The sequence below is a fragment of the Lithobates pipiens genome, unplaced genomic scaffold, assembly GCF_037356315.1.
Source record: "Lithobates pipiens isolate NorthernLeopardFrog02 unplaced genomic scaffold, aLitPip1_a1.2 Scaffold_18, whole genome shotgun sequence".
Lineage (NCBI taxonomy): Eukaryota > Metazoa > Chordata > Amphibia > Anura > Ranidae > Lithobates > Lithobates pipiens.
The window spans coordinates 617,552,993-617,566,814 of record NW_027507758.1 but is presented as its reverse complement, the minus strand read 5'-3'; the positions used below and the strand labels follow the sequence as shown (position 1 = coordinate 617,566,814).

Genomic DNA, 13,822 nt, shown 5'->3' with positions numbered 1-13,822 from the left:
TATTGCCTGGGGGCCCCCCATAATCTCCTATTCCCCGGGGGCCCCATGAGTTGTCAGTCCGCCCCTGCTCTGTAGCCATCATCAAATAGGTGGTTCATCAGCCACAGCTCAAGGAACACCTAGCCACCTCTGGAGGAACCCTGGTTGAGAATGGCTGGTCTAGCCTATACTCACATGGTCAGGCCCACAGACCACGTTTTCTTAGGTGAAACTCCTGCTACAAGGCATAATAATATAATATTTCCTGCAACAGGCTTGCTGTAATGTGATGTCAAGCTCTGTGCATTCTTCTGACAGAGCCGGGAATCCAGGTACAGAACAGGGGGGGGGGGGGGGGGTTGAGGCTTCTGAGAAGAAGTCTTGTTTTCCGCAGTATTAAATGATCATAGCGGCTGCAGACAAGTCCTTTTAATAACGTGAAAATTCTAAAACATCTTGTGCAGCAATTACATTGTGTGACTTTATAACAATGCTGTGGGCCTCGGTCAGCAGAGATGGAAAGAAGATTCACAGTGCACGGAATATCCCTGATAATACTGATGGTGGACAAGTCCTCACAGATATCCTCATTTTTTCAGTGCTGAATCGTGAAGACGGAGTTCCTAATTGACCAGAAATGAAGGGGCGCTCCACCCATAACTGATAATACCATGTGCAACAGATGCTGGAGAGTTGACTCGCCCAACAGCATCGTATACACTATATTACCAAAAGTATTGGGACACCTGCCTTTGCACGCACATGAACTTTAATGACATTCCCCAGTCTTAGTCCGTAGGGTTCAATATTGAGTTGGCCCACCGTTTGCGGCTATAACTGCCGCAACTCTTCCGGGAAGGCCGTCCACAAGGTTTCGGCATGTGTCTATGGGAATATTTGATCATTCTTCCAGAAGAACATTTGTGAGGTCAGGCAATGATGTTGGACTGGAAGACCTGGCTCGCAGTCTCCTAATTCAACGCAAAAGGTGTTCTATCAGGTTGAAGTCTGGACTCTGTGCAGGCCAGTCAAGTTCCTCCACCCCAAACTTGTTCATCCGTGTCTTTATGGACCTTGCTTTGTGCACTGGTGCGTAGTCATGGTGGAACAGGAAGGGCCCATCCCCAAAACTGTTCCCAATGTCCAAAATGTCTTGGTATGCCGACGCCTTAAGAGTTTCCTTCACTGGAACTAAGGGGCCAAGCCCAACCCCTGAAAACAACCCCACACCATAATCCCCCCTCCACCAAATGATTAGGACTTGTCTTTATGGACCTTGCTTTGTGCACTGGTGCGAAGTCATGGTGGAACAGGAAGGGGCCATCCCCAAAACTGTTCCCAATGTCCAAAATGTCTTGGTATGCTGACGCCTTAAGAGTTCCCTTCACTGGAACTAAGGGGCCAAGCCCAACCCCTGAAAAACAACCCAACACCATAACCCCCTCCATCAAATGATTAGGACTTGTCTTTATGGACCTTGCTTTGTGTACTGGTCCAAATCATTTGGTAGAGGGGGGATTATGGTGTGCGGTTGTTTTTCAGGGGTTGGGCTTGGCCCCTTAGTTCCAGTGAAGGGAACTCTTAAGGCCCGTACACACAATCTGACTTTTTGACAACAAACATACAAATGAGCTGTTTTAAGGCAACATCTGACCGTGTGTACGCTCTATCGGACCAACTTTTTCGGTTTTCATCTGACTTTTGTTGGCTGTGCGAACGGACAAACTTTTTGACAACATAAGTCCGATGGAGCAAAGTCCGATCGTGTGTACACAAAACCATAGGACTTTTGTACAAAGTACAAACACACATGCTCAGAACCGATGCAAAAAATCAGACAACAATACAGAAGTTGACCAAAGGGTGGCGCCGGAGTAATTGAACGTCCTCTTTTGAAGTGTCGCCAAGTACGTTGAAACGTCACTACGTTCGCGTTTGTTGCCTAAAAAGTCCGATTGTGTGTATGCAATACAAATTCACGGCCAACGCTCTTTGTACAAAAGTCCACGGGAAAGTTTGCACAAAGTCCGTTCGTGTGTATGAGGCTTTAAGGCATCAGCATACCAAGACATTTTGGACGATTTCATGCTCCCAACTTTGTGGGAACAGTTTGGGGAGGAACCCTTCCTGTTCCAACATGACTGTCCACCAGTGCACAAAGCAAGGTCCATAAAAACACAGATGAGTGAGTTTGGGGTTGAGGAACTTGACTGACCTGCACAGAGTCCTGACCTCAACCCAATAGAACACCTTTGGGCCGAATTAGAGTGGAGACTACGAGCCGGGCCTTCTCATCCAACATCAGTGCCTGACCTCACAAATGCACTTCTGTAAAAATGGTCAAACATTCTCATAGACACACTCCTTGTGGACAACCTTCCCAGAAGAGTTGAAGCTGTTATAGCTGTAAAGGGAGAGCCAACTCAATATAGAACCATATGGCCTAAGACTGACATTAAAGCTCATGTGCGTGTAAAGACAGGTGTCCCAATACTTTTGGCAATATAGTGTATCTTTGTACTAAGTCCCCAGTCTGTTAATCTGCATACTTACCAACTTTTCAGTCCCAATCCCCAGAACAGGTAACCCCATCCACAGTCCACCTTGAGGGACTGTGTGGTGCCACCGAAACCCCACCCATTTGTTGGAGTGCTGCACCCAAACCCCACCTCTAATTATTCAGGGACTGCCCACTTGAAGCCCCCCGATCACACACATAAATACCCTATAAAGGTAATGTGCATGTACAGTAATTCAAATAAGGGTGACACTGTGATCCCAGGACATTGCCCGGGACACATCATCATCAGGACTAAGGCCCAAGATGCAGGACTGTTGGCAGCTATGCACCTGCTGTGCCTGCCCCACCATGCCATAAGGAGAAAATAAGAAAAGTGGGGACACCCCCAGATTGGACAGATACAGAGACAAGATCAATGACACAAGGCACTCAGATGCCACCCATGGCCGGAATATAATTTTCGGGGTGGTCCGACTCTTCAATAAAATGAACCAATAGGAGGTCACAGGTTGTATCCTTCATTCACAATTCACGGTAGTGAGAGGAGAATTAGTGGAAGACCCGGATCATGAATATGCTGAAGACCCCTGAGAAGAGAGTTGGGCCCCAGACTTGTCCGGTGGCCAGACGGAAGCGATCAGGCCTTGTTGGCTTTCCAGGAGAGGTAGGAGTTCCAGACGATGGCAACGCATTGGACAACAGCCAGCCTGGCAGAGGAGAAAGGACAGAAATGGTACAATAAATACAGATGTCTATGGTTGGATAGTAGGGGAGGTTGAAAAAAAAAGACACAAGTCCATCAAGTCCAACCCATGTGTGTGATTATATGTCAGTATTACATTGTATATCCCTGTATATCGCGGTTGTTCAGGTGCTTATCTAATAGTTTCTTGAAACTATCAATTCCCCCCGCTGAGACCACCGCCTGTGGAAGGGAATTCCACATCCTTGCCGCTCTTACAGTAAAGAACCCTCTACGTAGTTTAAGGTTAAACCTCTTTTCTTCTAATTTTAATGAGAGGCCACGAGTCTTGTTAAACTGCCTTCTGCGAAAAAGTTTTATCCCTATTGTGGGGTCACCAGTATGGTATTTGTATATTGAAATCATATCCCCACCTCTGATATATGGGCCCCTGAGAGAGGTTTATGATTCTACACCTCCATTTAAAATTTATGTGCACACATAAAATTCTCACATAAAAAAAAAAAAAAAACACAACAAAACATAGGCATCATTGTCATAATTCCCGTTTATCAAACTGCGTCTGGAAAGGTTCAGAGAAAACAAAAGTTACGAGGAGGTGCAACACCTACAAGCAAATCACGTTGGACTTGTACGGGAAACAGTCAACCAGTTCTCAACCACAATCCAGAGATTGACTCCTCAGCACAGAGCTTCATGCTGAGAGGATGTTCATCTAACTTCTAATGTAGAACCAGGAGCATGCGACTGTGCACGCTCCTAATCCTAAGGCTGGGCTGACAGCTACTGGTTTACTTGATTAGGAAAAAAATCAATGCGCTTACTAATTATGTGATCGTCCTGATTCTGATCTTGGTTGTCACATGTGGTTTGATTGCAACCAATCCTGCTGGCTTCAGCTGTCATGGAGCCCAACACAGAAAGAGACACAGTGACAAATCCAATGCAGAGCACAGTCACACAGTGCCTCACACACAGCTCATACACAGTGCCTCACACACAGCTCATACACAGTGCCTCACACACAGCTCACACACAGTGCCTCACACACAGCTCACACACAGTGCCTCACACACAGCTCACACACAGTGCCTCACACACAGTGCCTCACACACAGCTCACACACAGTGCCTCACACACAGTGCCTCACACACAGTGCCTCACACACAGTGCCTCACACACAGTGCCTCACACACAGCTCATACACAGTGCCTCACACACAGCTCACACACAGTGCCTCACACACAGCGCCTCACACACAGCGCCTCACACACAGCGCCTCACACACAGCGCCTCACACACAGCGCCTCACACAGCGCCTCACACACAGTGCCTCACGAATTGTAGCTCTACATAAAGATGGCCTAGGCCAGTGATAGTGAACCTTGGCACCCCAGATGTTTTGGAACTACATTTCCCATGATGCTCAACTACACTGCAGGGTGCATGAGCATCATGGGAAATGTAGTTCCAAAACATCTGGGGTGCCAAGGTTCACCGTCACTGGCCTAGGCCCTAGGCTATAAGAAGATGGCCAAGACCCTGAACCTGAGATACACGACCAGTCCTCATACCCCTCACACAGTCCTCATACCGTGCCCCATACAGCTCACACAGTCCTCATACCGTGCCCCATACAGCTCACACAGTCCTCATACCCCTCACACAGTCCTCATACCGTGCCCCATACAGCTCACACAGTCCTCATACCATGCCCCATACAGCTCACAGTCCTCATACTTTCCCCCATACAGCTCACAGTCCTCATACTTTCCCCCCATACAGCTCGCACATTCCATATACCCCTCACACAGTCCTCATACCATGCCCCATACAGCTCACACAGTCCTCATACCATGCCCCATACAGCTCACACAGTCCTCATACCATGCCCCATACAGCTCACACAGTCCTCATACCATGCTTCATACAGCTCACACAGTCCTCATACCATGCTTCATACAGCTCACACAGTCCTCATACCATGCTTCATACAGCTCACACAGTCCTCATACCGTGCCCCATACAGCTCTCACAGTCCTCATACTGTGCCCCATACAGCTCTCACAGTCCTCATACCCCTCACACAGTCCTCATACCTTGCCCCATACAGCCCACACAGTCCTCATGCCCCTCACAAAGTCCTCATACTATGCCCCATACAGCTCATACAGTCCATATACCCCTCACACAGTCCTCATGCCATGCCCCATACCGCTCACACAGTCCTCATACTGTGCCCCATACAGCTCACACAGTCCTCATACTGTGCCCCATACAGCTCTCACAGTCCTCATACTGTGCCCCATACCCCTCACACAGTCCTCATACTGTGCCCCATACAGCTCACACAGTCCTCATACCGTGCCCCATACCGCTCACACAGTCCTCATACTGTGCTCCATACAGCTCACACAGTCCTCATACCGTGCCCCATACCCCTCACACAGTCCTCATACTGTGCTCCATACAGCTCACACAGTCCTCATACCATGCCCCATACAGCTCACACAGTTCTCATACCATGCCCCATACAGCTCACACAGTCCTCATACTGTGCTCCATACAGCTCACACAGTCCTCATACCGTGCCCCATACCGCTCACACAGTCCTCATACTGTGCTCCATACAGCTCACACAGTCCTCATACCGTGCCCCATACCCCTCACACAGTCCTCATACTGTGCCCCATACAGCTCACACAGTCCTCATACTGTGCCCCATACAGCTCTCACAGTCCTCATACCCCGCCCCATACAGCCCACACAGTCCTCATGCCCCTCACACAGTCCTCATACTGTGCTCCATACAGCTCATACAGTCCATATACCCCTCACACAGTCCTCATACCATGCCCCATACCGCTCACACAGTCCTCATACAGCTCACACAGTCCTCATACCGTGCCCCATACCCCTCACACAGTCCTCATACTGTGCCCCATACAGCTCACACAGCCCATATACCCCTCACACAGTCCTCATACCATGCCCCTTACAGCTTACACAGTCCTCATACCCCTCACACAGTCCTCATACTGTGTCCCATATAGCTCACACAGTCCTCATACCCCTCACACAGTCCTCATACCATGCCCCATACAGTTTACGCAGTCCTTATATCCCTTACAGAGTCCTCATACCGTGCCCCATACCCCTCACACAGTCCTCATACCGTGCCCCATACAGCTCACACAGTCCTCATACCGTGCCCCATACAGCTCACACTGTCCTTATAACCCTTGTGTCACATAACCTCACAATGTTCTCCCACTTAGGACCATGACCCATTATACGTACCTGTGATATAGAGGGATAAAGTAGAAATTTGCAATTTGTACGGCGGGCCAAATCTGAGGAAAACAGAAAAAAGAAAGATAAACGACTCAAATAAAGAAGTGGAAATAAAGGGGAGGTACAGGTGTGGAGACGCACAAAGGAAAATAGGGTGGACTGTGCCATCTTGGAGACAGGGGAGAAGAGATGGCACTGTTCAATACAGGAAACAACAGTGTAAGCCAGGAATCAGTTTGAGCTCTTTCCTAGAAAAGAGATAGAGAAGAAACCAGAGGCAGGAGAGCAGGCTGGACTTTACCAAATAGGAAAGCACAGGAGTGGGGTTAGAGGCAGAAACGGGGACCATACTGTTCTGTATAGGAAACACAGGGGTGGAGTTAGAGGCCGAAAAGGGGATCATACTGTTCTGTATAGGAAACGCTGGGCTGGGGTTAGAGGCAGAAAAGGGGATCATGCTGTTCTGTATAGGGAATGCTGGGGTGGGGTTAGAGGCAACAGATGGGATCAGACTGTTCTGTATAGGAAATGCAGAGGTTGAGTTAAAGGTAGAAAACGGGAGCAGACTGTTCTGTATAGGAAACGCTGAGGTGGGGTTACAAACAGAAGGGGAGATTAGACTGTTCTGTATAGGAAAAGCAAGTGTGGGGTTAGAGGCAGAAGAGGGGATCAGACCATTTAAGAGAGGTAAACTTGGAGTAGAAACAACGAAAGGGCTCAAACTGTTTCATAAAGGAAACGCAGGGGTTGGGTTTGAAACAGAAGAGAGGATTGGATTATACCATATAGAAGAAGTACGGGTGGGGTGAGAAACAGAAGAGGGGATTGGACTGAACCACAAAGAAGACATAGGGGTGAGATTAGAGATGGATGGAGCTTTGGTTGTACCATGGATCACACTCCTCTATATATATATATACACTTACATAGTAGTTTGTGATTAAGGCGTCCTTATAATCCTGTAATAACACACAAAATGGAGAAAGATGAATAATGAAGCATCAACTTGGCATCGGTTACCAAAGAGGTCATGCAATAAGAGGTCAGAGACATCGAATGAGAACTCTAACCCCAGCCCTCTAACTCTTACCCCCAACCCTCACCCTCTGTAGCAGAATCTCTAACCTCTTCCAGTCTAATGATAGAACAGTCACTTTTGGTTGGACTGCCCTCATACTTCTGGATAGGCCCTCACGCAGCCTGGCAGTCAGATGCCCGCGGGATAGGCCCAATCTCCGGCCTAGAAGCCCGGGACTGATGACACACATCCACCCAGATGGCAGTCTGGGTGGCACAGAACATAGATCACCTGACTCCACTCAAATATATATAGGCTCTCCCAGCAGGCCAAGGGATTCAACAAAATCCCTGCCCATTGGCTGAGATACCCCATATAGCCATAACCTGACCTTGAGTTGTCCTTCTCATATCTAGTACCACCAAGTGCCCGACCACCTAGTGGTAGAAGAGAAAAGTACAAATCCAAACTTAGGGAGAAATCAATTCATCTCTAACAATTTAACTATGGTAGCAACTCGACAAGGAATTTGGTGACGAGCTCCCTGACTAGATCCCAGGGTGCTACATCTCTAACTCCAACTCCTACCCTATAACGTTAACTCTTACCCTAACCCTCTAACTTTAACCACAACCCTCTATCTCTTATCCCAACACTCTAAACCCAACTAGACATGTGCAAAAGGAAAAAATTTGTTTAGTTTAGTTTCGTTTTAATTCGTTAATTCATTAATTTTGTTTAGTTATATTCGTTAACTTCCTTAAATTCGTTTTCAGATTTCGTTTAGTTTTCTACCGAATTCGAAAAATCAGCCACATTCGAAAATATTTCAACCAAATTCGAAAATATTTCTACCGGATTCGAAATTATTTCAACCGCATTCAAAATTATTTCAACCGCATTCAAAATTATTTCAACCGCATTCAAAATTATTTCAACCGCATTCAAAATTATTTCAACCGCATTCAAAATTATTTCAACCGCATTCAAAATTATTTCAACCGCATTCGACATTATTTCAACCGCATTCGACATTATTTCAACCGCATTCGACATTATTTCAACCGCATTCGACATTATTTCAACCGCATTCGACATTATTTCAACCGCATTCGAAATTATTTCAACCGCATTCGACATTATTTCAACCGCATTCGAAAATATTTTGTGACCCGACGTTAGGGCCATGTATCTCGGGGTCACTTGGTGTATGTTGTAGTGCTAGTACTATTGTGTTTGCATACCAAATTTGGGGTTTCTAGCTATAAGTGACCCCGAGATATGTGGCCCCAAAATTGGGTCGCAAAATGTCATTCTCTGCTGCAGAAAAGTGCTTGACATTTTGTGACCCAAATTTGGGGCCACATATCTCGGGATCACTTGGTGATTTTGGTATGCAAACACAATAGTACCAGCACTACAACATATCCAAATTTGGAGTTTCTAGCACCAAGTGACCCCGAGATACATGGCCCTAAAGTCTTTCGAATGCGGTCGAAATAATGTCGAATCATGTTGAAATCATTTCGAATCCGGTATTGAGTCGAATTTTGGCCGAATTCGGTTGAATCCGTTAGCATTGTAATTCGGTAATTCGGATGCATCCGAATGTCCGAATAATGAAAATAATGAATAATGAAAATTCGTCCGAATTTCGAATCGGAACGAAACGAAATGCACATGTCTAAACCCAACCCTCACCCTCCAACTCTAACCCCAACTCTCACCCTAACCCTCCAATTCTTACCCCAACCCTACCACTTCAACTTCAACCTCAACCCCCCAACCCCAACCCTCCAACCCCAACTCTAGCCCTCTAATTTTTACCTTAACCCTCTAACACTAATTATTATTATACAAGATGTATATAGCATCAACAGGGTATGCAGAACTTTACAATGTAGAGGGGGGGACAGTACAATTACAAAACATTTCAATACAGAAGGAATAGGAGGCCCTGCACATGGAGCTTATCCTAATGCTTATAACCCTAACCCTACCGTGATTTTGTAAAATACATATCTCCAGTCAGGGTTTATATCATCTAAAATTCATCCAGTTGGGCGTGACTGAGATGCCTGAGATCTATCAAAGTATGAGATTTGGGTGGCCTCACTCTACCCTCCTACTCTCTTTGAAAACCCTGCTGACCTCACTCCACCATGATTTTTGTGTTGGTCCCACCACATAGTATGGGACTACAAGCAGTAAAGGCCATGGCCGACCCCGTCCATCTTTAGACCTGGTATGACGGAGGCACTGCCCAACCATCTTCTCAGCATTGCACCTCCCCTGTGCTGCCAGCCCCACCCCTGCACTGCACTGCCAGCTCCACCTCCCCTTGAAGGGTCCACCCAGAACTCATTGAATTGGGCAGAGCAATCATTGGGAAGCACCAACAGAATGTGAAGAAACTTTTACTGTGTAGCCCTATATGGCATGTGAAGTAACAGTGACTAGACGGCCTCTAAAAGGGCCTTCCACACAGAGCAGCCTGTATCCTGGCCTATTACACAAAATAGTTGCTATCAGGGCCTCTCATATAGGACAGCCTCTTTTGGAGATCAGTCACACAGGATGACCTCTATGAGGGTCGCTTACTCAGGAAGCTTTGTTTGGAGGCCAGTCACATAGGATAATATCTATCTCAAGGACAGTCTCTACTGGAGGTCGGTTATATAGAAGAGCCTCTAGCAGAGGACATTCACATAGGACAGCCTTTATCAAAGGTCAGTTACATAGGATAGCCTCCATCAGAGGACAGTTCCATACAATGGCCTCTATCAGAGGTTGGTTACTTCGCATAGCCTCCAGGGGAGGACAGTCATATAGGACAAACTCTAGTGGAGGTCAGTCACATAAAATAATCACCATCACAGGTCAGGTACATAGGACAGCCTCTATCAGAGGTCATTTACATAGGATAGCCTTCAGAGAAGGTCAGCCACATAGGACAGCCGCTATTGTAGGTCAGTCACACAGGACAACCTCAATGAGGGTCTCTTACACAGGACATTTTCTCTCAGAGTTCAGTCACATAAAATATTCTGCATCAGAGATCAGGCACATAGGACAGCCTCTATTGGAGGTCAGTTACATAGGATAGTCTCTACTGGAGCACAGTCACATATCCCATGTAATTGACCTCCAATAGAGGCTTTTCTGTGTGTTTGAACTCTGATGGAGATTATTCTATATGACTGAACCCTGAAAGAGGCTGTGTAAGAGATGCTCATTAAGGTTGTCCTGTGTGATTGACCTCCAATAGTGGCTGTCCTATGTGACTGGCCTTCTCTGGAGGCTATCCTATGTAAATTACCTCTGATGGAGGCTGTCCTATGTGACTGTCCTCCACTAGAGGCTATGCTATGTAACCGACCTCCAATAGAGGTTGTCCGATATGTGACTGTGCTCCAGTAGAGACTATCCTATGTAACTGACCTCCAATAGAGGCTGTCCTATGTGCCTGATCTCTGATGCAGAATATCTCTGAGAGAAAATGTCCTGTGTAAGAGACCCTCATTGAGGTTGTCCTGTGTGACTGACCTACAATAGCGGCTGTCCTATGTGGCTGACCTTCTCTGGAGGTCAGTTACATAGGATAGCCTCTGATGGAGCACAGTCACATAGGACAACCTCTATTGGAGGTCAGTTACATAGGATAGCCTCTGATGGAGCACAGTCACATATGACAACCTCTATTGGAGGTCAGTTACATAGGACAGCCTCTGATGGAGCACAGTCACATAGGACAACCTCTATTGGAGGTCAGTTACATAGGATAGCCTCTGATGGAGCACAGTCACATAGGACAACTCCACTGGAGGTCATTTACATAGGATAGCCTCTGATGGAGCACAGTCACATAGGACAACTCCACAGGAGGTCATTTACATAGGATAGCCTCTGATGGAGCACAGTCACATAGGACAACCTCTATTGGAGGTCAGTTACATAGGGTAGCCTCTGATGGAGTACAGTCACATTGTAAATGACCTCCAATAGAGGTTGTCCTATGTGACTGTGCTCCATCAGAGGCTATCCTATGTAACTGACCTCCAATAGAGGTTGTCCTTAGTATAGCCTCTGATGGAGTAGAGTCACATAGGACAACCTCTATTGGAGGTCAGTTACATAGAACAGCCTCTGATGGAGCACAACCACATAGGACAGCCTCTATTGGAGGTCAGTTACATAGGATAGCCTCTGATGGAGCACAGTCACATAGGACCACCTCTATTGGATGTCAGTTATATAGGATAGCCTCTGATGGAGCACAGTCACATAGGACAGCCTCTATTGGAGGTCAGTTACATAGGATAGCCTCTGATGGAGCACAGTCACATAGGACCACCTCTATTGGATGTCAGTTATATAGGATAGCCTCTGATGGAGCACAGTCACATAGGACAGCCTCTATTGGAGGTCAGTTACATAGGATAGCCTCTGATGGAGCACAGTCACATAGGACCACCTCTATTGGAGGTCAGTTATATAGGATAGCCTCCAACGAAGGACAATCCCATATGACAGCCTCTATAAGAAGTTGGTTACTTAGAATAGCCTCCAGGGGAGAGCATGGAGTACCTCTCCGGCACTGTGCAGCAATGGATTCGGCCTAGAAGCTGACATTTTACATGTATTGTTTCTCCAGATCGGGATCTCCGTCAGAAGCCACAGATGAGGGGGGAGGGTGGTTGGCCTAGGGGGGGCGAGCGACATCTCCGTATTAATAGATACAAGGCTGGTTATTTGTACACGGGCCTCAGCGGTGTGACAATCTTTCTGTGTACACAGTCTATTCGTCTCGGCAGGCGGTAACAAGGCGACATAACCGGGACCCCCGGGGTCACCCAGACGCCCTGCAACGTTTACTTTACTAATAACTTCCTACAATGGAGCTAACGCCTGTTCTACTTCTGTCACTGTGACGTCATTGGGGGATCTCTGAGCGGCCGGTGCTATTCCCTCACCGCAAATGAGATCCCAGAGAGGGTGACCCTGACAGAGGCACCCAAGGTGGGGGAGGTTAACCCATTGTGTACCAGCTAAGAGCAATAATGCAAAGGAGCAGCAGATTTTGATACGAATTTGCTAATTTCTAATTTCCACAAATTTTGACAGAATTGCCATATTAAATTTTACCTTGCGGCACTGGGAGATGAATTTAGCTTAAAATATTTTTTTTTATTTAATTTTTTATATATATTTAATTTACTTATTGTCAGCACTAAATTGAGCCAAACTTGATTTTGCAAAATGTCAAATTTTGCAGAAGCTGCTTTCTAAATTTGCAGCACTGAAAGGCAAATTTTGTAAAATAAAATAAATAAATTACAAAAATAAAATAAATAACAGTAAATAAAACACACAGGAAAGGATGATTTTTTTTTTTTTTTTTAAACACTTATATTGAGAGGTAATTAAAGCGGAACGTCAGTCTTTTTTTTTTTAATCTTTCCATCTATTAAATCTTCTGCCCTTGTTGCTTTAACTTAAAACATTTTTTTTTTCTGCCAGTAAATACCTTATACAGCCCACTTCCTGTTTCTTGTCTGGTCATCAGCCTAGGCTTATGACATCATGCACTGCTCTCCCTCTCACTCTTTTGAGAGTTTGCAAGGAAGAGAGGGGTGGGGGGGGGGGGGGAGTCATAAGAAGGCCAATGAGAGCTGCAGGGCTGGAGGTGTGCCTTTGTGTGTCTGTGTAAATCCAGGAAGTGAACAGACAGCAGCTTCAGCTGCCCACAGTTAAAACGGCTGCAGCCCGACTCAGTGGAGGGAGATTTCTGCAGCATATTTGGCAAGTATAGAATCACAGTATATACAAAATAATATGCAAAGTGGTTGGAGGGAAGCTTCAGAATGGCAAAGATGTTTTTATATTACAAATTATGTGAGCAGTTCCTCTGCAATTTTACTTTATTTATTTTTATTTTTTTACGATCGTTGATTAAAAGAAAAACAAAAATATAAAAAATTTTCTATGTCCCTGCACTTGCTCTGCATTCTTTGAGTGTATTTTGTTGACATTTAATGTGTTCTGGGCAAGAGGAAATACGGACAGGAGAGTAAAAACGTGAAAAAAATGTAAAAAAAATAAAAATAAAAAAGAGGTGGTGCATTAGAATTTGTGTGTGTTTTTTCCCCTTTTTTATTATGTGTTAAAATATATCAAATACATGAATTCAAATATTTAAATAAATATATATATAATTAAAAAAAAAAAAAAAAAAAAAAATTATATTATATATATATATATATATAGAATTTATTAATATAGAAATAATAACACCTTTAATAATAAT

General features: G+C 45.6%; 1 protein-coding gene across 3 annotated transcripts in view; it reads right to left on the bottom strand.

The window, feature by feature from the left end:
• Positions 1 to 2,929: 2,929 nt before the first annotated feature.
• MPV17 (mitochondrial inner membrane protein MPV17) overlaps positions 2,930 to 13,822 on the bottom strand; it is a 29,533-nt gene continuing 18,640 nt past the window's right edge. For all 3 annotated transcript variants that reach the window (XM_077489393.1, XM_077489391.1, XM_077489392.1), the window contains exons 6-8: positions 7,424 to 7,456; positions 6,504 to 6,556; positions 2,930 to 3,207 (exon numbers count right to left, since the gene is read on the bottom strand). In XM_077489393.1, coding sequence (XP_077345519.1) covers positions 3,138 to 3,207; positions 6,504 to 6,556; positions 7,424 to 7,456 — 156 coding nt within the window. In that variant the 3' untranslated portion in view covers positions 2,930 to 3,137. The remainder of the gene's footprint in view (positions 3,208 to 6,503; positions 6,557 to 7,423; positions 7,457 to 13,822) is intronic.